Source organism: Setaria viridis, chromosome 8 (assembly GCF_005286985.2).
Source record: "Setaria viridis chromosome 8, Setaria_viridis_v4.0, whole genome shotgun sequence".
Classification (NCBI taxonomy): Eukaryota; Viridiplantae; Streptophyta; class Magnoliopsida; order Poales; family Poaceae; genus Setaria; species Setaria viridis.
Window position 1 is genome coordinate 10,598,213 of NC_048270.2, and position 15,942 is coordinate 10,614,154.

Genomic DNA, 15,942 nt, shown 5'->3' on the forward strand with positions numbered 1-15,942 from the left:
TGAACCTAATGGTTACTTTTGGGGTTCTGGAGTTTCCGGAGATTTTTTCGGAGTTTTCAGAACTTAACAGCCCAACGGCTAGTTTTTGGGGATGGGTATTTATACACCTTACCCCCTTCCCTTTAGAGTTGCTGGTTCCTATTGGTGTTTTATACCTGGCAACCTACTGAGGGGTATCCCAAGGTAGTAGACTGGTTGGTAGGGGATCATTGGACCTGAAACTCGAAGGTAAAAGCGAGGATACAAGACACGGATTTATACAGGTTTGGACCGCCAGAGTAGCGTAATACCCTACATCCTGTTTGGGGTGTTGTATATTGCGCCCTACGTTTGGGTGTTGTTTGGTGTTGAGAATTTGGTCCTCTGTTGTGGTTCTATGAGGTCTTCGTCTACCGATCTAGGGACCTCTACCCTCCTTTATATACTTCGGGGCAGGATTACTAGTCGGTTACAAGGAGGAGTCCTAGTAGGATTATAGGGTATGAGTCCTAGTAGGATTATAGTGAATCCTAGTAGGAGTATGCCTTCTTCCTTCCTTATGGGTATTAGGGATCTATCCCCAACAAGACCTCGAGCACTTTATAGTCCAATGTAGCAGTCTTCGAGTACTTTTCATATCCTCGCCGAGTAGTTTTAGTGCTTCTCGAGTACTTTGTCTAGCTGAATCTTCAAAGTTCCTCAAAGTTATCATGGGACTATGGGGTGCTTAAGCCCTTGATCATCTTGATTTTGTAATCTTCATTGTGATATGGACGGCAGCGAAAGTCGCACTCCATATGAAGTAGCTCCTGAGCCTTAGGTTTAATCGAAGATTCAGACTGAGGGTCAATAAAATCTTGAATCTTCTTCTTTCATCTTGAAAAAATCAACTATTGGGTGTAGCTTATCAGCCTCCGAGCCTTGGAATGATTAAATAATCAATTCAATGGTCTTTATTCTTCACGCAAATCATCTTTCGAGTAGTCATTTAGCGTCCAGCCCCCGAGCTTATGCGCCAGATGAGCCGTAGGAGCCACGTCGAGTAGTTATTTGGTACTTAGCCCCCGAGCTTGGAAGCTAGCTGAGCCATTGGAGATATTCCAAGTAGTAATTGGCGCTTAGCCCCCGAGTTTAAGAGCTAGCGGAGCCATTGTAGGTACGTTGAGCGTCCTGGAGAGTTGTCGCCAGAGCTTGACTTGTAAAAAATATACATTATGTAGCATATTTGTAGAATTTGGAACTACTGAAATTATTTAGTGATAAATATAATGTAAATGTTGTGTGTCATGCTCTTGTTTCGGCCATATTTCTCCCGAGTAGTTAGCCAATTACGTTTAGGCTCTCAGTCTCTGTTTAGCCATTGCCACTGTGCGTGAGATCAATGTCTCGTGTATGCATACTGGCACTGTTGCTACGGAGATCTTTATCTCGCGTCCTAGCATTTAGGCATGACAAAAGATCCGAGACTTTCACGAACTGAGGCGTGTTCTGCTCAAGAAGATTAGCAACCACTAAGAGGATGGATTTAAAATAAGTAGTCGGCATTGCAACAAAAAGAGAGCGTGATTGCACTTAAAGTAGTTGTTGGGACTTTTCTACCTTTTGGCGACAAGAACGTGTATTGCCGTGCATAGGATTTGTGCCTCCTTAGGGTGTAGCCCCTGTGAGCCTCCAGCACTCAGTGCACCAAACTTGTGGCCGTAGCCTTCGAAATTCGATGTACCAAGCCTGTTGGCGGAGCTTCCAGAACTCAGTGCATAAAACCCGTGGCTATAACCTCCATAATTCAGTATACCAAGCCCATGGCTATCGGTTAACATGCCCCAGGAATAATTGGCAAAGTGTAGCTCTAGAGGGTAATTTTTGTCGAAAGGCGTACACAAAAAAGTACTCGGTGCGTTGCCTTGCATGCGGAAAATAAGCTAGAAAAATTATATAAAATAATTTAAAAAGCGACTTAGCTTGATTCGTGGACGATTGTCGACAAAGCCGTGGCAGTCATCGTGAAGCCGCGACGGTTGTTGATGAAGCCGACTAGTCGGAATCAATTCCGACTAGTTGTTGATCACGTGGAACCCGTCCTCGACTAGTTTTCTAGTCGAGATGAGTAGTCGAAGTAGACCGTCCTCAACTAGTTTTCTAGTCGAGACAAGTAGTCGAAGTAATCCGTTCTCGACTAGACGAGTAGTCGAAATAGTAGTCGTCGGCTTGATTATTTGCCTCAATCTGCGCGTGACTTGATCGACGAGCCATATGCAGTAGCCTGTGGTGGAAACCAACTCGGTCTTAGATTGGAACGCGGAGCGCATCAATTCTACCTCGACGTAGATTTGTTTGCTCGGAACTCCAACTCGACGACTTGCTTCTTGTCAAGTAGATTGATCTTGATGATGAGGTCCTTCAAACTCGCTTGATGATCTCGACGATCATCCCTACCTAGCACACCAGATGTCGATGTTTTATACCCAACAACCTACCGAAAGGTATCCCGAGGTATTAGATTGGTTGGTAGGGGATCGTCGGACCTGGAACTCGAAGGTACAAGCGAGGACACAAGATATGGATTTATACAGGTTCGGGCCGTCAGAGTAGCGTAATACCCTACATCCTATTTGGGGTGTTGTATATTGCGCCCTGTACTTAGGTGTTGTTTGGTGTTGAGAATTTGGTTCTCTATTGTGGTTCTATGAGGTCTTCGCCTACCGATCTAGGGACCCCTACCCTCCTTTATATACTTCAGGGAGGGATTACTAGTCGGTTACAAGGAGGAGTCCTAGTAGGATTAAAGGGTATGAGTCCTAGTAGAATTATAGGGGAATCCTAGTGGGAGTCTGCCTTCTTCCTTCCTTGCGGGTACTGGGGATCTATCCCCGACTGTTCCCCACACACAAAACACATCTCCACAGCCCTTTTGAGCCCCCCCCATCTCTAGGATTGCAAGAGATTTGAGAAGAGAAGAGAATGGGTTCAGGGATTGAAAGATTGAGTGAAAGAGAGAAAATCCTTCCTTGAGCACTCGAGTTCATAGGAAGAGATCTTCGTGGTGTTTGTTACTCTTGGAGGTGAAGACTCTTAGACGGCTAGGCGTCGCCTTGTGAGCACCCAAGCTTGTGGTGTGCCACGGGAAGTTTGTGAAGGCTTCAATTTCGCCTCCGCAAGGGAAGAAATTAAGAAGTGAAGTGGGAAAAGGGTTGAGAGCAACTCGGCTTCATTGGAAGCACCCACCGGAGATGTAGGAATCCTCAATAAAGGAATTCAAACTTTGGTAAACAAATCCTTATGTCTCTTGTTCTTGATTTGTTGATTTTACTAGTTGTTTCTTGTGCTAGCTCATTTCTAGGGTTCATCTTGATCTATCATTTGAGAAGGTTTGAGCTACAAGTATCTAGTGAAATAGCTTGATAACAACTCAACGGTGTATGGTAATTCATCGATCTACTTTTGGTTTGAGTTTTGCATAGACGTATTGTGAAACTTCTATTATCTCTGGATACTCTGTAGATTTCTACAGAAGCTCTGCAAGTTGCGTAGAATCCGGAAAATCTCCGGAGTTTCTGTAAGTTACTAATTCAGCTGCAAGTTTTTTTTAAAAAAATTAGATTTGCCTATTCACCCCCTAGGCAACATCAAAGGTCCTTTCACTTCCGCTGCCATCATGCTGCCCCCGGGGAGATCGATCTCCACCGGGGAAGCGCCCTCATTGGATGTGCAGCTGATCCCTCTGATCCACCGCGACCGTCGTGGCATAGCAGCATGCAGGCGCCCCGCCGGGGGCTATGCCGTCGTCGCCGCCCCTACCTTGCATTAGACCTTATGCCCCCCTCCCATCTACTACTCCAGCGCCGCAACCTCTACTACCCTTGAGTGCGATTTCGCTGCACTTTGTGCATGAGTGCGTGGTTGTGGAGGAGCATGGGGGCGCTAGGCCACCATGCCCCACCCCTAACTCATCGACTCTCTCCTCCACGTCATCGTGTGGTACCGCCATCCCCACCGGGCATCTGGTTTGTGTTCCCCATTCCATTTGTCAGCATTGCTTCTACCGCTATTGTGAAGCGTGAGTACGTTCCTGCGGGGGTAGGGGCATGGGGTTGCTGGCCACCACGCTGCTAAAGAGGAGGCGCTGCTCAGGCCACATGTGCCTGCCAAGCTTGCCTGCTGGGCGAGCTAGGTGCACCCAAGATTGTACCTGGGTCTGTCTTACTGTTGCTGTTTTTTTCTTCCCGACCAGGGATTAGGTTTGCGTCACCCTGCCGTTCTTCATCTCTTCATCGTCGACACTCCCGACGATGAGGTTGTCGTTGCACCCTCTCAGGCTACAGTGCTGATGCTCGTGATCAAGCCATCATCGTCGGTGTTGCCACCTTTTCAGGAGGTGGCACCACCCATGCTGCTAGTCCTCGTCACGCTGGCTCTCGGTCTGAGTCCGCGCCTATTTCTACATGCTCACGGACACCGCCGCCGATGTTGCTGAAGGAAGATGCATTTGCGCTCTTTAGCTGCACCATCTACCAGCGTAGTCGGCTCATCGTCCTGCTGAACCTGTCGGCAAGAAGCTGCTGATTTTGTGCACTTGTGTGCCTCTGTTGATGCTTCGGACCTGCGCCCTCCTCCACGGCTTCGACCACGTCCACCTCGACCTCGGCTACTTCGGCACTAAGGGCATATACTCCTCATGTGCTACTCATCGGTTTTCACTCAAGTCGTAGCATTTGCACCAGTATTCCGACTGTGGGGGATGTCTCCATTATTCTCCAACCTGTCCATTCGTGTTGCTCTCGCTACGACTGTGGGGGATGTTAGACTATATTTGGTAGTATAGGAAATATTTCGGGAAGCTTCTTGCTCCCGAAGTCTTGTACCCCTATATATTCACCCTCGACGCTCAATGCAATGCAACCCACGCATTATACACAATCTTACATAAATTATCTATTTCCAATCGACACTTCCGTGTCAGGCTTGTCCCCTCCACCTCCGCGCAACCACGCTACCACCATCCTCCCCATTTCCCAGCACCAGCGCCACCATCCTCCACCACCCATCCCACGCCCTGCCATGGCTCCTGCCACCCATACTGCCCCCCTTCACCCCTCATTCATAGCTGCATAGAGCTTGCCGACCTGGTCCCGCCAGGGCGGCAAGGGGGTGCACCAAATCCGCTAGTGAAACTCCTCCTGGGGGAAAATAAGTCATTTTCTTCCTTGTACATTTTGTTTATTTTAAATTTTTTAACTATGAGAAGTGTACACAAAATTAAACGATGCTGCTGGGAATGTGGCAACAAATTAATCGAACTTATGTTCATTATGAAATTTGAAATATTTTGTTTTATTTTGAAAGAAGCCCTAAAGATGTAAACCATTTATATGAGGTACGGTGCTCGTGTTTTACCCGAATTTATTTGTAAATTTACGAAGCGGATGCAAAGATAAATGCATCTATGGTTTTTTTCTTACTCATATATGAGCGAATCATACAAAATCAAGACTTCTATAGGTTGATGCATGGCATTGTCCTTTGTCTAGGCTGTCAAAATATAAATGAATTACTAACCTTTCCTATCGACTTAAGTTTTTTGATTGAATTAGTTGATACATGTAACTCAATATGATATCAGGATTAGAGGTCTCGAGTTCAAATTATGGCGGGTGCAATTAAATAGAATAATTACAGCCGACTCCCATTTCCGTAAATTAAGGTCCAATGACAATTGCTAAATTCTCCATATTTTTTATCAGTTTAAACTTTTATGTTGAATTTGTCAATGCGTGCAAATAAATATGGGCACTAAGGATGCAATAAGGTTGTTTCGTTCAAATCAATATGTGCCCTAAGAATGCAGTCTTGTTGTTCTACGACCATCAATTAACTCACTCTAGTGCACTTTTTATATTTAACATAGAGAATGTACAATCGAATAAAAAAATGTGCACATGAAATTCATTTTGAGTAAACGTCAGCGAGAGCCCCAACACATGAAGGGATAAGAACAAGCAATTAATAACTACTAGGCACATCCTAATCACAATCAGGGGGTTGTTGCTGAAGGCGACTGTTGGTGGGCTAGGACCCGCTGGGTGCTGGCGAGCCTGGCCCCAACCACAAGGTGTCGGATATTATGAGAGCTCCTTGTGAGGAAACGCTTCGATGGCGACTGGACCATCACCGGTTGGTCGAGACCGGAGACTTTGCCAAGTCTTTGTAAACAATTCAGAATTTTTAAGCGAATAATGGGGGAGTTGGGTGCAAAGAATTGATCAGCAAAGGACACAGAAAAGAGGCCGGACTCTATAGGTAAGTAGCTGGCTCACATGCTTCTCACGGTCTCCAAGAGTCACGGCCTTCTTCTCGTCCTCTTAGCCTGAGAGGCCTTCCACTACGACAAACTGCAGGTGCGTACTGGTTCCTGCCTGCAGCTCATGAAACCCAGCATCGTTCAATTTCTAGTTCATTTCACGTTGTTAATTAGCTGTTGTGTTTGACTTCTTAATCTTGCTCTTCGTGTATGGGTCGTGTCTGAAGACTCTAGCACACAGTTTGTTCACTCTGCATCTTAGGTCAATATGGTGTCCATATCATTGTCAATATGGTGGTGGCAAAGAAGAGAGATCACAGTCGTTATGATTCGATTGTAGAAAGGCCCTACCTGTAGCCATCGTGTTACTTGTCTTAATCCTTGTCTTAATCCTAGAAGAGGTCACGAATTCATCTTACCTTTGGGTTGGTTAAACCTATGGATGCCATCACGCCCTTGTACTTCCCCAGGTTTATAAGCAGTTAGTTCTTCCTCCCTTCCTTCCCTTCATTTACTGGTGGAACATTCAACTTTCTCACAAACTTTTGGTTCCTAATAGATTTGGTACATGGGGCGGTCTGTGAACCTCATATGCTCATGAGCTCAAAAGGTTTGTTTTCAAAACAGAATGATACGGAAACAATCGAGTGTTGAGATGGAGAGAAAATTTCCAAGTGTGACGTAAAGAGTGTGTTTGGTTGGACTTCCACAAAAGTACTTTTACTACCGTAAAAATCAAAAGCCAACCAAAGGAAGTTCCCGGATTCTATAAAGAAAATAGCTTATCCATAGCACACAGGGCTAGAGACTTGCTTCAACTGGCTGTGGGATCGATGTTTTTGTGAAAATAACCCACTTGCCGCTCGTTATGTTGGTACTAGTTCGTTCTTTTCTTGTGATTCCCCTCCCCATCCACGAGAACAAGCAACGGGGCGTTCCTCCTGGTGTGGAGCAGAAGAAGTCCATTTATGGCCATCGAACCGCAAAATCAGAAATTTTTGACCACTCAACTGTCAAAATTGTTCAAATTTGATCATAAGGTTGTTTTTTAGATTGTTTCGCTGATGTGGACACCACATGATGGTGGGACCCACATGATCAGGTCATCTCTCCATGTCCCTCCTTTCTCTCTTCCCTCTCTTCTCCCATCCCGCCACCCCCCATCTCCTCGACGCCGCCACCCCCATCTCGCCATCACGCCTAAAAATTGCCGGATGGCGATGACAACATGACGCTGGTTGAACCTCTGCGCTGCCTTTGCCATCGCTCCACCTCGCGTTGCGCTGCTTGCAGCAGCCCGAAGCTCGTTTAATTTGCCAGGGTTGCCGTGCGTCGGAGCAAGAGGACGCCCCAGGAGCTTCACCTCGCCAAGCCGCAGGCGACCCGCACCTTCTCATTGCTGTTGGACTGTCGGAGGTCCACAGTCCACTGGCACGGAGCAGTTTTTTTTTCTCTTACCAGATAAAATAATCAGGCCTCAGCAAATTCAGCCCGGCCTGATTTTTTTTAAAGAGTAACTAGCCCGGCCTGATTTACCGGCTCATAAAACAACCGGTCTCGGTCCTACCGGCCCAACGATTTCTTCTATTCTTACACGTGGAAAAAGATAGGCAGCCCATACTTGTCCAAAAACTCCCAGGCCTAGGCATGTATTTGAGCCCAAAAGGCTCGGCCTTTTTGTGTGGTCAGCCGGCGCAGCAGGTACAGGTAGATGGGCCGGGTCTCACGGAACAATCGCCTTTTCCACTTCAGTACTACTCCACCAGACCACACCTTGCGGCACGGCATCCCGTGGCCTCGGCGTGCTCGCCGGAATGCGCCGCCGAGATCGACGGGCTACGGCGGCGCGCCGGCACGGCCGCGCGCGTTGGCGGCGCGCGCGCAGATATAGACGCCTGACCCCTGTAATTTTAGCTCCATTCTCATCTTGCTTTGTTTAATTTGCTCCTGCAGGTTTGGTCGGACTGCAGGTTCCATCCACCCGTTCCGATCCGCACAAGCCTTCAGCAGGTGCGCGTTCGCCCCTCCTCCGATGAATTCAAGTTTTCCTGTGATAGCCTTGTTCCTTTTAGATCTAGATGCAAATAAGATAATGTAGATGGACGCTAGCCACTCATTAGATGTGTTCAGGTTTCCAGTGATGGCCTTGTTCGTTTTAGTTGTAGATGCAAATAAAGAGACTTTTGATGGACATTAGGAACCATGCTCCGAACAAGGAATGACACTGGGAGCCTTGCTGCAGCTATAATGTTACTATACAGTTTCAGATATCCAGAAAATGGGGTAACATCTTGGACTTTCTGCCCAAGTTCCCAGCCAAGTGGCTCTATATGATTTTAGCTTGTTATGAACTATTTTAGTGCAAGCGATTTTCCAGAATGTCTCATTTCTGGATGTTGATGTATGTTCCCTCCATCCCAAATTACTATTCATTTTGGCTTTTCTAGGTACATAGATTTTGCTATGCATCTGGATAATATATGGTATGTCTAGATACGTAGCAAATGTTATGCACCTAGAAGAACGAAAACGAATAGTAATTTGGGGCGGAGGGAGTAGTTGATATATGTTTACAGTTGCTTTTTCCAATAAATGTTGGTTACATTTCTTTATGCTATTTGTATAGTTGATATATGTTTATAGAATAGTCGAGGCATATGAGTCAAACTCCTCTTGTCTTTCCCAAATTCTTTTTTTTTCTCGAGAGCAATATCTGTTTGCCTATGAGTGACTGCATGAGTTGACCTGGTATCTTTTTGCTGAACTCTTTTCCCTACAAGTGACATGGTTTGTATCTCTGTTTTTCAGCAGAAATATGGCAGAAGCAGTTCTCCTTGCTGTCACGAAGATTGGCTATGCTTTAGCGAATGAAAGTGCTACGGTCATTATAAATAAGCTGTCTGAAAAAGTTCAAGCTCTGAAGGAACTGCCACGGAAAATGGATCTAATAAGGATGAAATTGACATTAATGAGTGATACTATACAAGAGATCGGCACAGTCTACCTCATAGATAAGCCTGTCAAGAGTTGGATTGGGGAGGTCCGGAAGGTGGCTTACCATGTTGAAGATGTCATAGACAAATACTCATATCATATTCTTGAGATAGAGGAAGAAGGGTTCCTGATGAAGTACTTCATCAAGGGTACCCATTATGTCAAAGTTTTCAGTGACATTGCTGATGAAGTAGCTATGGTAGAACAGGACATTCAACAAGTTGTTCTGATGAAGGATCAGTGGTTGCAGCATTCCCAGCTTGTTCCTGACAAACTTGCCATGATTGAAAGGCAGCGGTCCCAAGATGGTTTCCCAGATTTTGTCAAAGATGAAGATCTAGTAGGAATTGAAAAAAATAGAAAATTGCTGTCTGGATGGCTGTACTCGGATGAGCTGGATAGCACCGTGATAACAGTTTCGGGTATGGGTGGGTTGGGAAAATCTACCCTGGTAACAAATCTTTATGAACGTGAAAAGGTCAACTTCCCTGTGCATGCTTGGATTGTTGTGTCACAGATCTGCCCGGCAGACGCTCTGTTGAGAAAGCTACTCTGGAAGATTGGGAACATGGTACCACCAGTACCATCAGAAATTGACAAAATGGATGTACACGACTTGAAGGCAGAAATAAAGAAAAAACTCCAAAATAGAAAATGTTTGATTGTATTAGATGATGTCTGGGAGCAAGAGGTATACTTCAAAATACATGATGCTTTCCAGAATCACCAAGCAAGTCGTATTATCATTACTACACGAAAGGATCATGTTGGAGCCATCGCTTCGTTGGACCACCACCTTGAGCTAGAACCATTGGATGGCCCTGATGCATTTGACCTTTTCTGCAGAAGGGCTTTTCACAACAAGAAGGACCACAAATGCCCCAATGAGTTTGAGGAAATTGCTAAATCTATAGTGGATAGGTGTCATGGCCTGCCGCTGGCAATTGTTACAATAGGCAGCTTGTTGTCATCAAGACCACGAATAAACATTTGGAATCAAACATATAATCAGCTAAGGAGTGAGTTGTCAACAAATGATCATGTCCGAGCAATATTAAACCTAAGCTATCATGATCTATCTGGAGGCCTCAGAAATTGCTTTTTGTATTGTAGCTTGTTCCCTGAAGACTACCCCATGTCACGAGAAAGCCTTGTGCGACTGTGGGTTGCAGAAGGCTTTGTTCTGAGCAAAGAAAAGAATACACCAGAGGAGGTGGCTGAGGGAAATCTCATGGAACTAATTCACCGCAATATGCTTGAAGTTGTGGACTATGATGAGCTCGGAAGGGTTAGCACTTGCAAGATGCATGATATTATGCGGGATCTGGCACTCTCCGTTGCCAAAGAAGAAAAGTTTGGTTCTGCAAATGATTATGAAGCAATAATACAGGTGGACCCACATGTTCGCCGATTGTCATTATGTAGGTGGAAAGTTAATACTTCACTTAAGGTTAAATTTCCACGTCTTAGAAGCCTTGTGGCTCATGGAATGATTTCGTCCACCCCTGATTTGTTATCCTCAATTTTGTCTGAATCAAAGCACTTGACTGCTCTAGAGCTGCAAGATTCTAATATCACCGAGGTGCCCACATTTATAGGGAATCTCTTTAATCTGCGGTACATTGGGTTAAGGCGCACCAATGTCAAGTCACTACCAGAGTCCATTGAGAAGCTCTTCAATCTCCACACTCTGGACATCAAGCAAACCCAAATAGAGAAGCTACCACGAGGTATTGTTAAGGTTAAGAAGTTGAGGCACCTTTTGGCTGACAGGTTCGCTGACGAAAAGCAGTCAGATTTCAGATATTTTATCGGAGTCGAATCACCTAAAGGGCTGTCAAACCTGGAAGAACTGCAGACTCTAGAGACAGTGCAAGTGAGCAAAGACTTGGCTGAGCAGCTGAAGAAACTGATGCAGCTCAGAAGCATATGGATAGACAATGTAAGTGCTTCTGATTGTGAAAACCTTTTTGCGACCCTATCGACGATGCCACTTCTTTCCAGCCTGCTTATCTCTGCAAGAGATGTGAATGAGACACTTTGCCTCCAAGCCCTTGATCCGATTTCCACAAAGCTCCACAGGTTAATTGTAAGGGGCCAGTGGGCTTCTGGGACACTGAAGTATCCGATATTTCGCAATCATGGGGAACATCTCAAATATTTAGCGTTAAGCTGGTGTCAGCTTGGAGAAGATCCACTGGGTGTGCTCGCTCCACACGTGCCAAATCTCACCTATTTAAGTCTTAACAGGGTGAATAGTGCAAGCACTTTGGTTCTTTCTGCTGGGTGCTTTCCTCACCTGAAGACGCTCGTCTTGAAGCGAATGCCGGATGTCAAGCAGATGGAAATCGGAGATGGTGCTCTTCCACGTATTGAAGGTCTTTACATTGTGTCCCTAACACAGCTGGATAAGGTTCCTCAAGGCATCGAGTTGCTTCTTTCTCTGAAGAGGCTTTGGCTGCTGTACCTGCACGATGAGTTTAAAACTCTGTGGCAAACGAGTGGGATGCACCAGAAGATGCAGCACGTTCCAGAGATTCGTATCTAGGACAACTAGATGGTAAATCTCCATTGGTATGCTTGTATGATGTGTCTGCTCAGAACTGTGTTTGTTGGGCACTTTATCTCTTTTTATTCCAATAAGCCATGAATTCTTCCTTTTGATTTTTTTTATTGTACATTGAAACACCCATGTATGTGCTGTGTGTTGGTTCAGTTGCTTTAGGAATACTACTTTTGTTCAAGAACACTTCCCTTCTGTATTTAACTTTTGTAAATGATGTTATGATCAACAGATTTTGTGCATGTGAGGTGCATAATATGTGAACTTACGAACCAGCAGAATATTCATAATTTCAGGGCGTTTACTTTATTTATATGCTACTAAATTGAACAGTGCTCTTCACTTTGCCACTAACTTTTTGCTTTTCATTTTTTATGCTGTTATTCCACGATGGTGCTTCTAGAAAGTTCAATTTCTCGTAATTCTCAGCCAATTTTCCATTAGCACCCAAAAATACTGAAAAAAATATTTTCTAAAACAATATGTGCAGGGACAACTATCCTAAAATTTACTTTTGTTGAAATGTGTACGTTTCGATCTATATCAGCTCTTATGGTACATCCTTTTTAAAGGATTTCTACTATATTGTTTTTCTTCAAAGATGATATAAAAAAATTTGTTTAAATGGTCCTGGGTTTTTTCATGCTCTTTTTTATATTTCCTATAATATTTCCTGCGCTTTCTGTGATCTTTAGCACATTCTTTTACGTATTTTTAGAGACCATGTAGATGAGCTTTCGCAATAGAATCAAAGTTGTGGTAGCATGTTTATTACTTGCATTCTAAGGAAATAGTGCCATGAATAAATGAGATGTGCTAATTTCAAATGGCCAAGTTAAGAGCATTGTTTGAGTTAATGTTATAAAGTAAATGATCTCGTAGAAAAATAAAACATTTGGGCCCTAATACACATACTTGATAAAAAACTAGCAAAATACCTATGCGTTGCTACGGTAAAAGATCAATTGTGTTTTTTAAACTTATGACATTTTTTATTTCCATCACTAAATTTTTATTGCACTTATTGGATGTCTGCATGTTTAATAGAAAACCAAAAGAATTTTGAATTAATTATTTCTTTCAACTCAAATACTCATTAAATTAAAACTTTTTTATTCAAGCAAGAGAGTTGCTATAGAAAAATATGTAATGATGTTGTACCATACAAAGCGACCATATTTCATATATATTCTGGCTTAGTAAACCCCGTTGTTGTCCGAACATAGAGTATATGTGTTGGTAGATGCGGATCCATTTCTAAGTGCAAGTAGCATAGCATACAACCAGCCTGCACCGACACGGCTCAATATGCGATAATTTTTATTTTCATGTGTTTTTTCTACTCTAGTATATATTGGACTCCTAATAAATATCATGTTTTTTCAAGCGACAAACAGTTCTTAAAGTTTGGAAACTAAATAGATAGCTTGAAATATTTTTTTAAAAAATATTTGCATGTATGTTCCTTGCAAACTAAGAATATTTTTTTACCGCGATACCAAAAGGAAAGTATGGCTACGACCATTACCATACGTGGCAGGGGATGGTGGTTGCCCTATAGAATTTCCTTATTTTTACTCGTATAATCTGAAATGGTAGGAGAGCTTCTCGGGGAGAGGTCAAAGAATCAAATACCTTCCATGCATTTTCTTTGAGTTTTTACTTGCCTATTTAATTTCCAGCGTCTGTTTTCCTCGTGGGCAGGTGCCGGTTTTCCCTGGTTCGCTTTTCCTCTCCTCCCTCCCTCTCTCCTCCCTCTCCTTCTCCTTCGTCGGATCCGGCCGGCCCCCACTCCCTCTCCCCCAACTCCTCCTCCCTCTTCCCCAGCCGAGGCGGCGCGGTCGGGGCCGGGCCAGACGAAAAAAAGAGGCAGAAGAATATTAAGTAGAGTTGGAGCCTCCGACGCCGGCGCCCAGACGTGCGAGGACCCTAGCCTCTCCCCTTCGCATCCTTCTCGCTCTCCCTCAACATCCACGCACCGACCGCCCCCACACTCACCTCCATCCCGTCCACCATCCACCTTTTCAACCAAAACTCCACACTCGCCGTCTGCCTCCACCCCTCCGATGCGCAGTCCCCGTCTCGCCACCCCCACCCGCCTTAACTTTGCCACCTCCTCCGTCATCTCGCCACTGCCCGCCTCCAACCGGGCCTCTCCCGCTCCTTCCCGTCCGGCGCGCCCATCACCGTGGGCTGCTGCCGCACACTCGTCATGTTCCGGGCCAACCTCAGATTCCATGACCACGAGCCGTTCCACGCCGCGGTCGGGGCGTCGTCCTCCCTCCTCTCTGTCTTCGTCTTCGACCCGCGGGACTTCAGCAAGTCACCCTCGGCCTCTCCCGCACCTCCTCTCCTCCCCCCTCTCTCTCTTCCCTCTCCTTCTCCTCCGTCGGATCCAGCCGGCCCCCACCTCCTATCCTCCCTCTCCTTCTCCTCCGTCGGATTCGGCCGGCCCCCACTCCCTCTTCCCAGGTCAAGGCAGCGGCGCGGCCGAGGCGGCACGGGTGCGACCGGGGCTAGGGCCGGGCTAGGGCGGCGTGGGAGCCCTCTGACAAGTGGGACCCACAGGACGGATGAAAAAATTTGGCAGAAGCATTACTCGCTTTAATATTAGGTAGACATAAGTTTCCTTTAGGAAACTAAAGGTTATTACAAATGAACTTCCTTTTTGTAGATTTATTCATCAATAAAGATATTATGTAAATCACAATCAGTTAAGAGTTTGCAAAAACGGTTGGAAGACCTTTCCGCCGCTGCTGCCCGCTGGAATCGATGAAACCCATGGTTGAAGGGCGGGAAGGCGAGGTCCTACTACTCGGCCGTCCGACCCCTCCCACCATTGAACTTTGGTTTGGATCAGAACTCAGGTGATCGTCCGCTTCCATCTCCCCTGTGTATTCCTTTTGCGTTTGTTCCAATCAAACACTATTATTGAACTGAAACCATCTCCCAAACGAACTGAACAAATCTCCTAAGAAATCCGTTGACGTATCAGCAAACAACGGTGCATTTGCATTCCATTACCCGTCATTCCGTTGTGTGTATGAAGTAATAATCCGTAGCAGGCCTCAGGTTTCCGAATGTCATATGTTCATTGACATCTTGGATAGCATAATTATCAAACGAACTATGTTCACTTTAATACAGATTCTAAATGCGGGAAAACATGTAGACATGCAGAAAGGTGCATGAAAGACTCCTGGTTTACAAGAAAATGATACAACACTTGCAACCTATGAGGCTATGACTGAATTCAAATACGATGGAAAAGGTATTGTAGCTATAACTCAAGGGTGGAGTAATTTAGACAATGGAATGATAAGATACTTCAATGATCATTAAGGAAGGAAATTTTATGACTTGAGATTGACCACCTTGAAATATTCTTCACAGTAGTCTGGCAAACCAAATTATCTAGTAACTCTACCAACTGACGAGAATCCTCTACTGAATGCTTCACCTTTTGCTGCAAATAAAAAGGGCATCATAAACCATGGCGACCTATCTTTGGGTAGAGGTACGTGGATTAATTTTAAATTTTTATTTTCACTTATCTTTAATTTGCAGTTATTGCCTTGTGCTAATTCAGGTAGCTGCAAAAATTTACTAATTTTAGAGTTAGTGTTAGAGTTTTATTTGTTTCTGTAAAGGTGAGGTCGATATCCCTAAAGGTACAAAAACTTTATGATAAATGAATTGCACGTATCCTATGTGAAGTTGGGCATAGTTGGTCACATAATATTGCAAGCACTAAATGTGTGCACTTTGCAGCCCTATGGCTGGTTGCTATCTGCATGTGGCATGCTACCGAAAGTACCTCTGACATCTGAACAGAGCAAATTCGAGCTAAGTACCGTAAAATAGGTACGTCGATAGATGTATATGAGAGAACTGACCCGATTAAATTTGCAAAAGATAGTATATTAGACATTTCTGGAGGGAAATTGGCTGCACATGAGAATAAAAAGAGAAGGGAAAGAAAGCTGACCATCATGCTCCCACAAGGATCAGAATCCTTGTCATGCATGTATGAAATGACGAACTACGAAGCCACTCGGCCATTGTTAGCAATGGATGAACCAGTTGAAGCGGCACAAATCACTTGCTG

At 44.8% G+C, this 15,942-nt stretch overlaps 1 protein-coding gene across 5 annotated transcripts; it reads left to right on the plus strand.

Moving 5' to 3' along the window:
- The first annotated feature begins 6,069 nt into the window (after positions 1-6,069).
- LOC117833183 (disease resistance protein RPM1) lies at positions 6,070-12,098 on the plus strand. Of its 5 annotated transcripts, none has more exons than XM_034712605.2 (3): positions 6,149-6,374; positions 8,231-8,287; positions 9,089-12,098. In XM_034712605.2, exon 3 carries the CDS (start codon positions 9,093-9,095, stop codon positions 11,817-11,819), a length of 2,727 nt encoding a protein of 908 aa, XP_034568496.1. In that variant the 5' UTR covers positions 6,149-6,374; positions 8,231-8,287; positions 9,089-9,092; the 3' UTR covers positions 11,820-12,098. The 5 variants fall into 5 exon arrangements, 4 of the variants coding, with proteins under 4 accessions (XP_034568496.1, XP_034568497.1, XP_034568498.1 ...); XM_034712604.2 differs by having other exon boundaries at positions 6,150-6,374; positions 9,086-12,098; XR_004635368.2 differs by lacking the exons at positions 8,231-8,287; positions 9,089-12,098 and adding an exon at positions 6,505-6,867 and having other exon boundaries at positions 6,070-6,374.
- Positions 12,099-15,942: the final 3,844 nt, after the last annotated feature.

What these genes read in the sequence shown, in the direction of transcription:
- LOC117833183 (XM_034712605.2), top strand. Translation starts at nt 9,093, where the DNA reads ATGGCAGAAGCAGTTCTCCTTGCTGTCACGAAGATTGGCTATGCTTTA.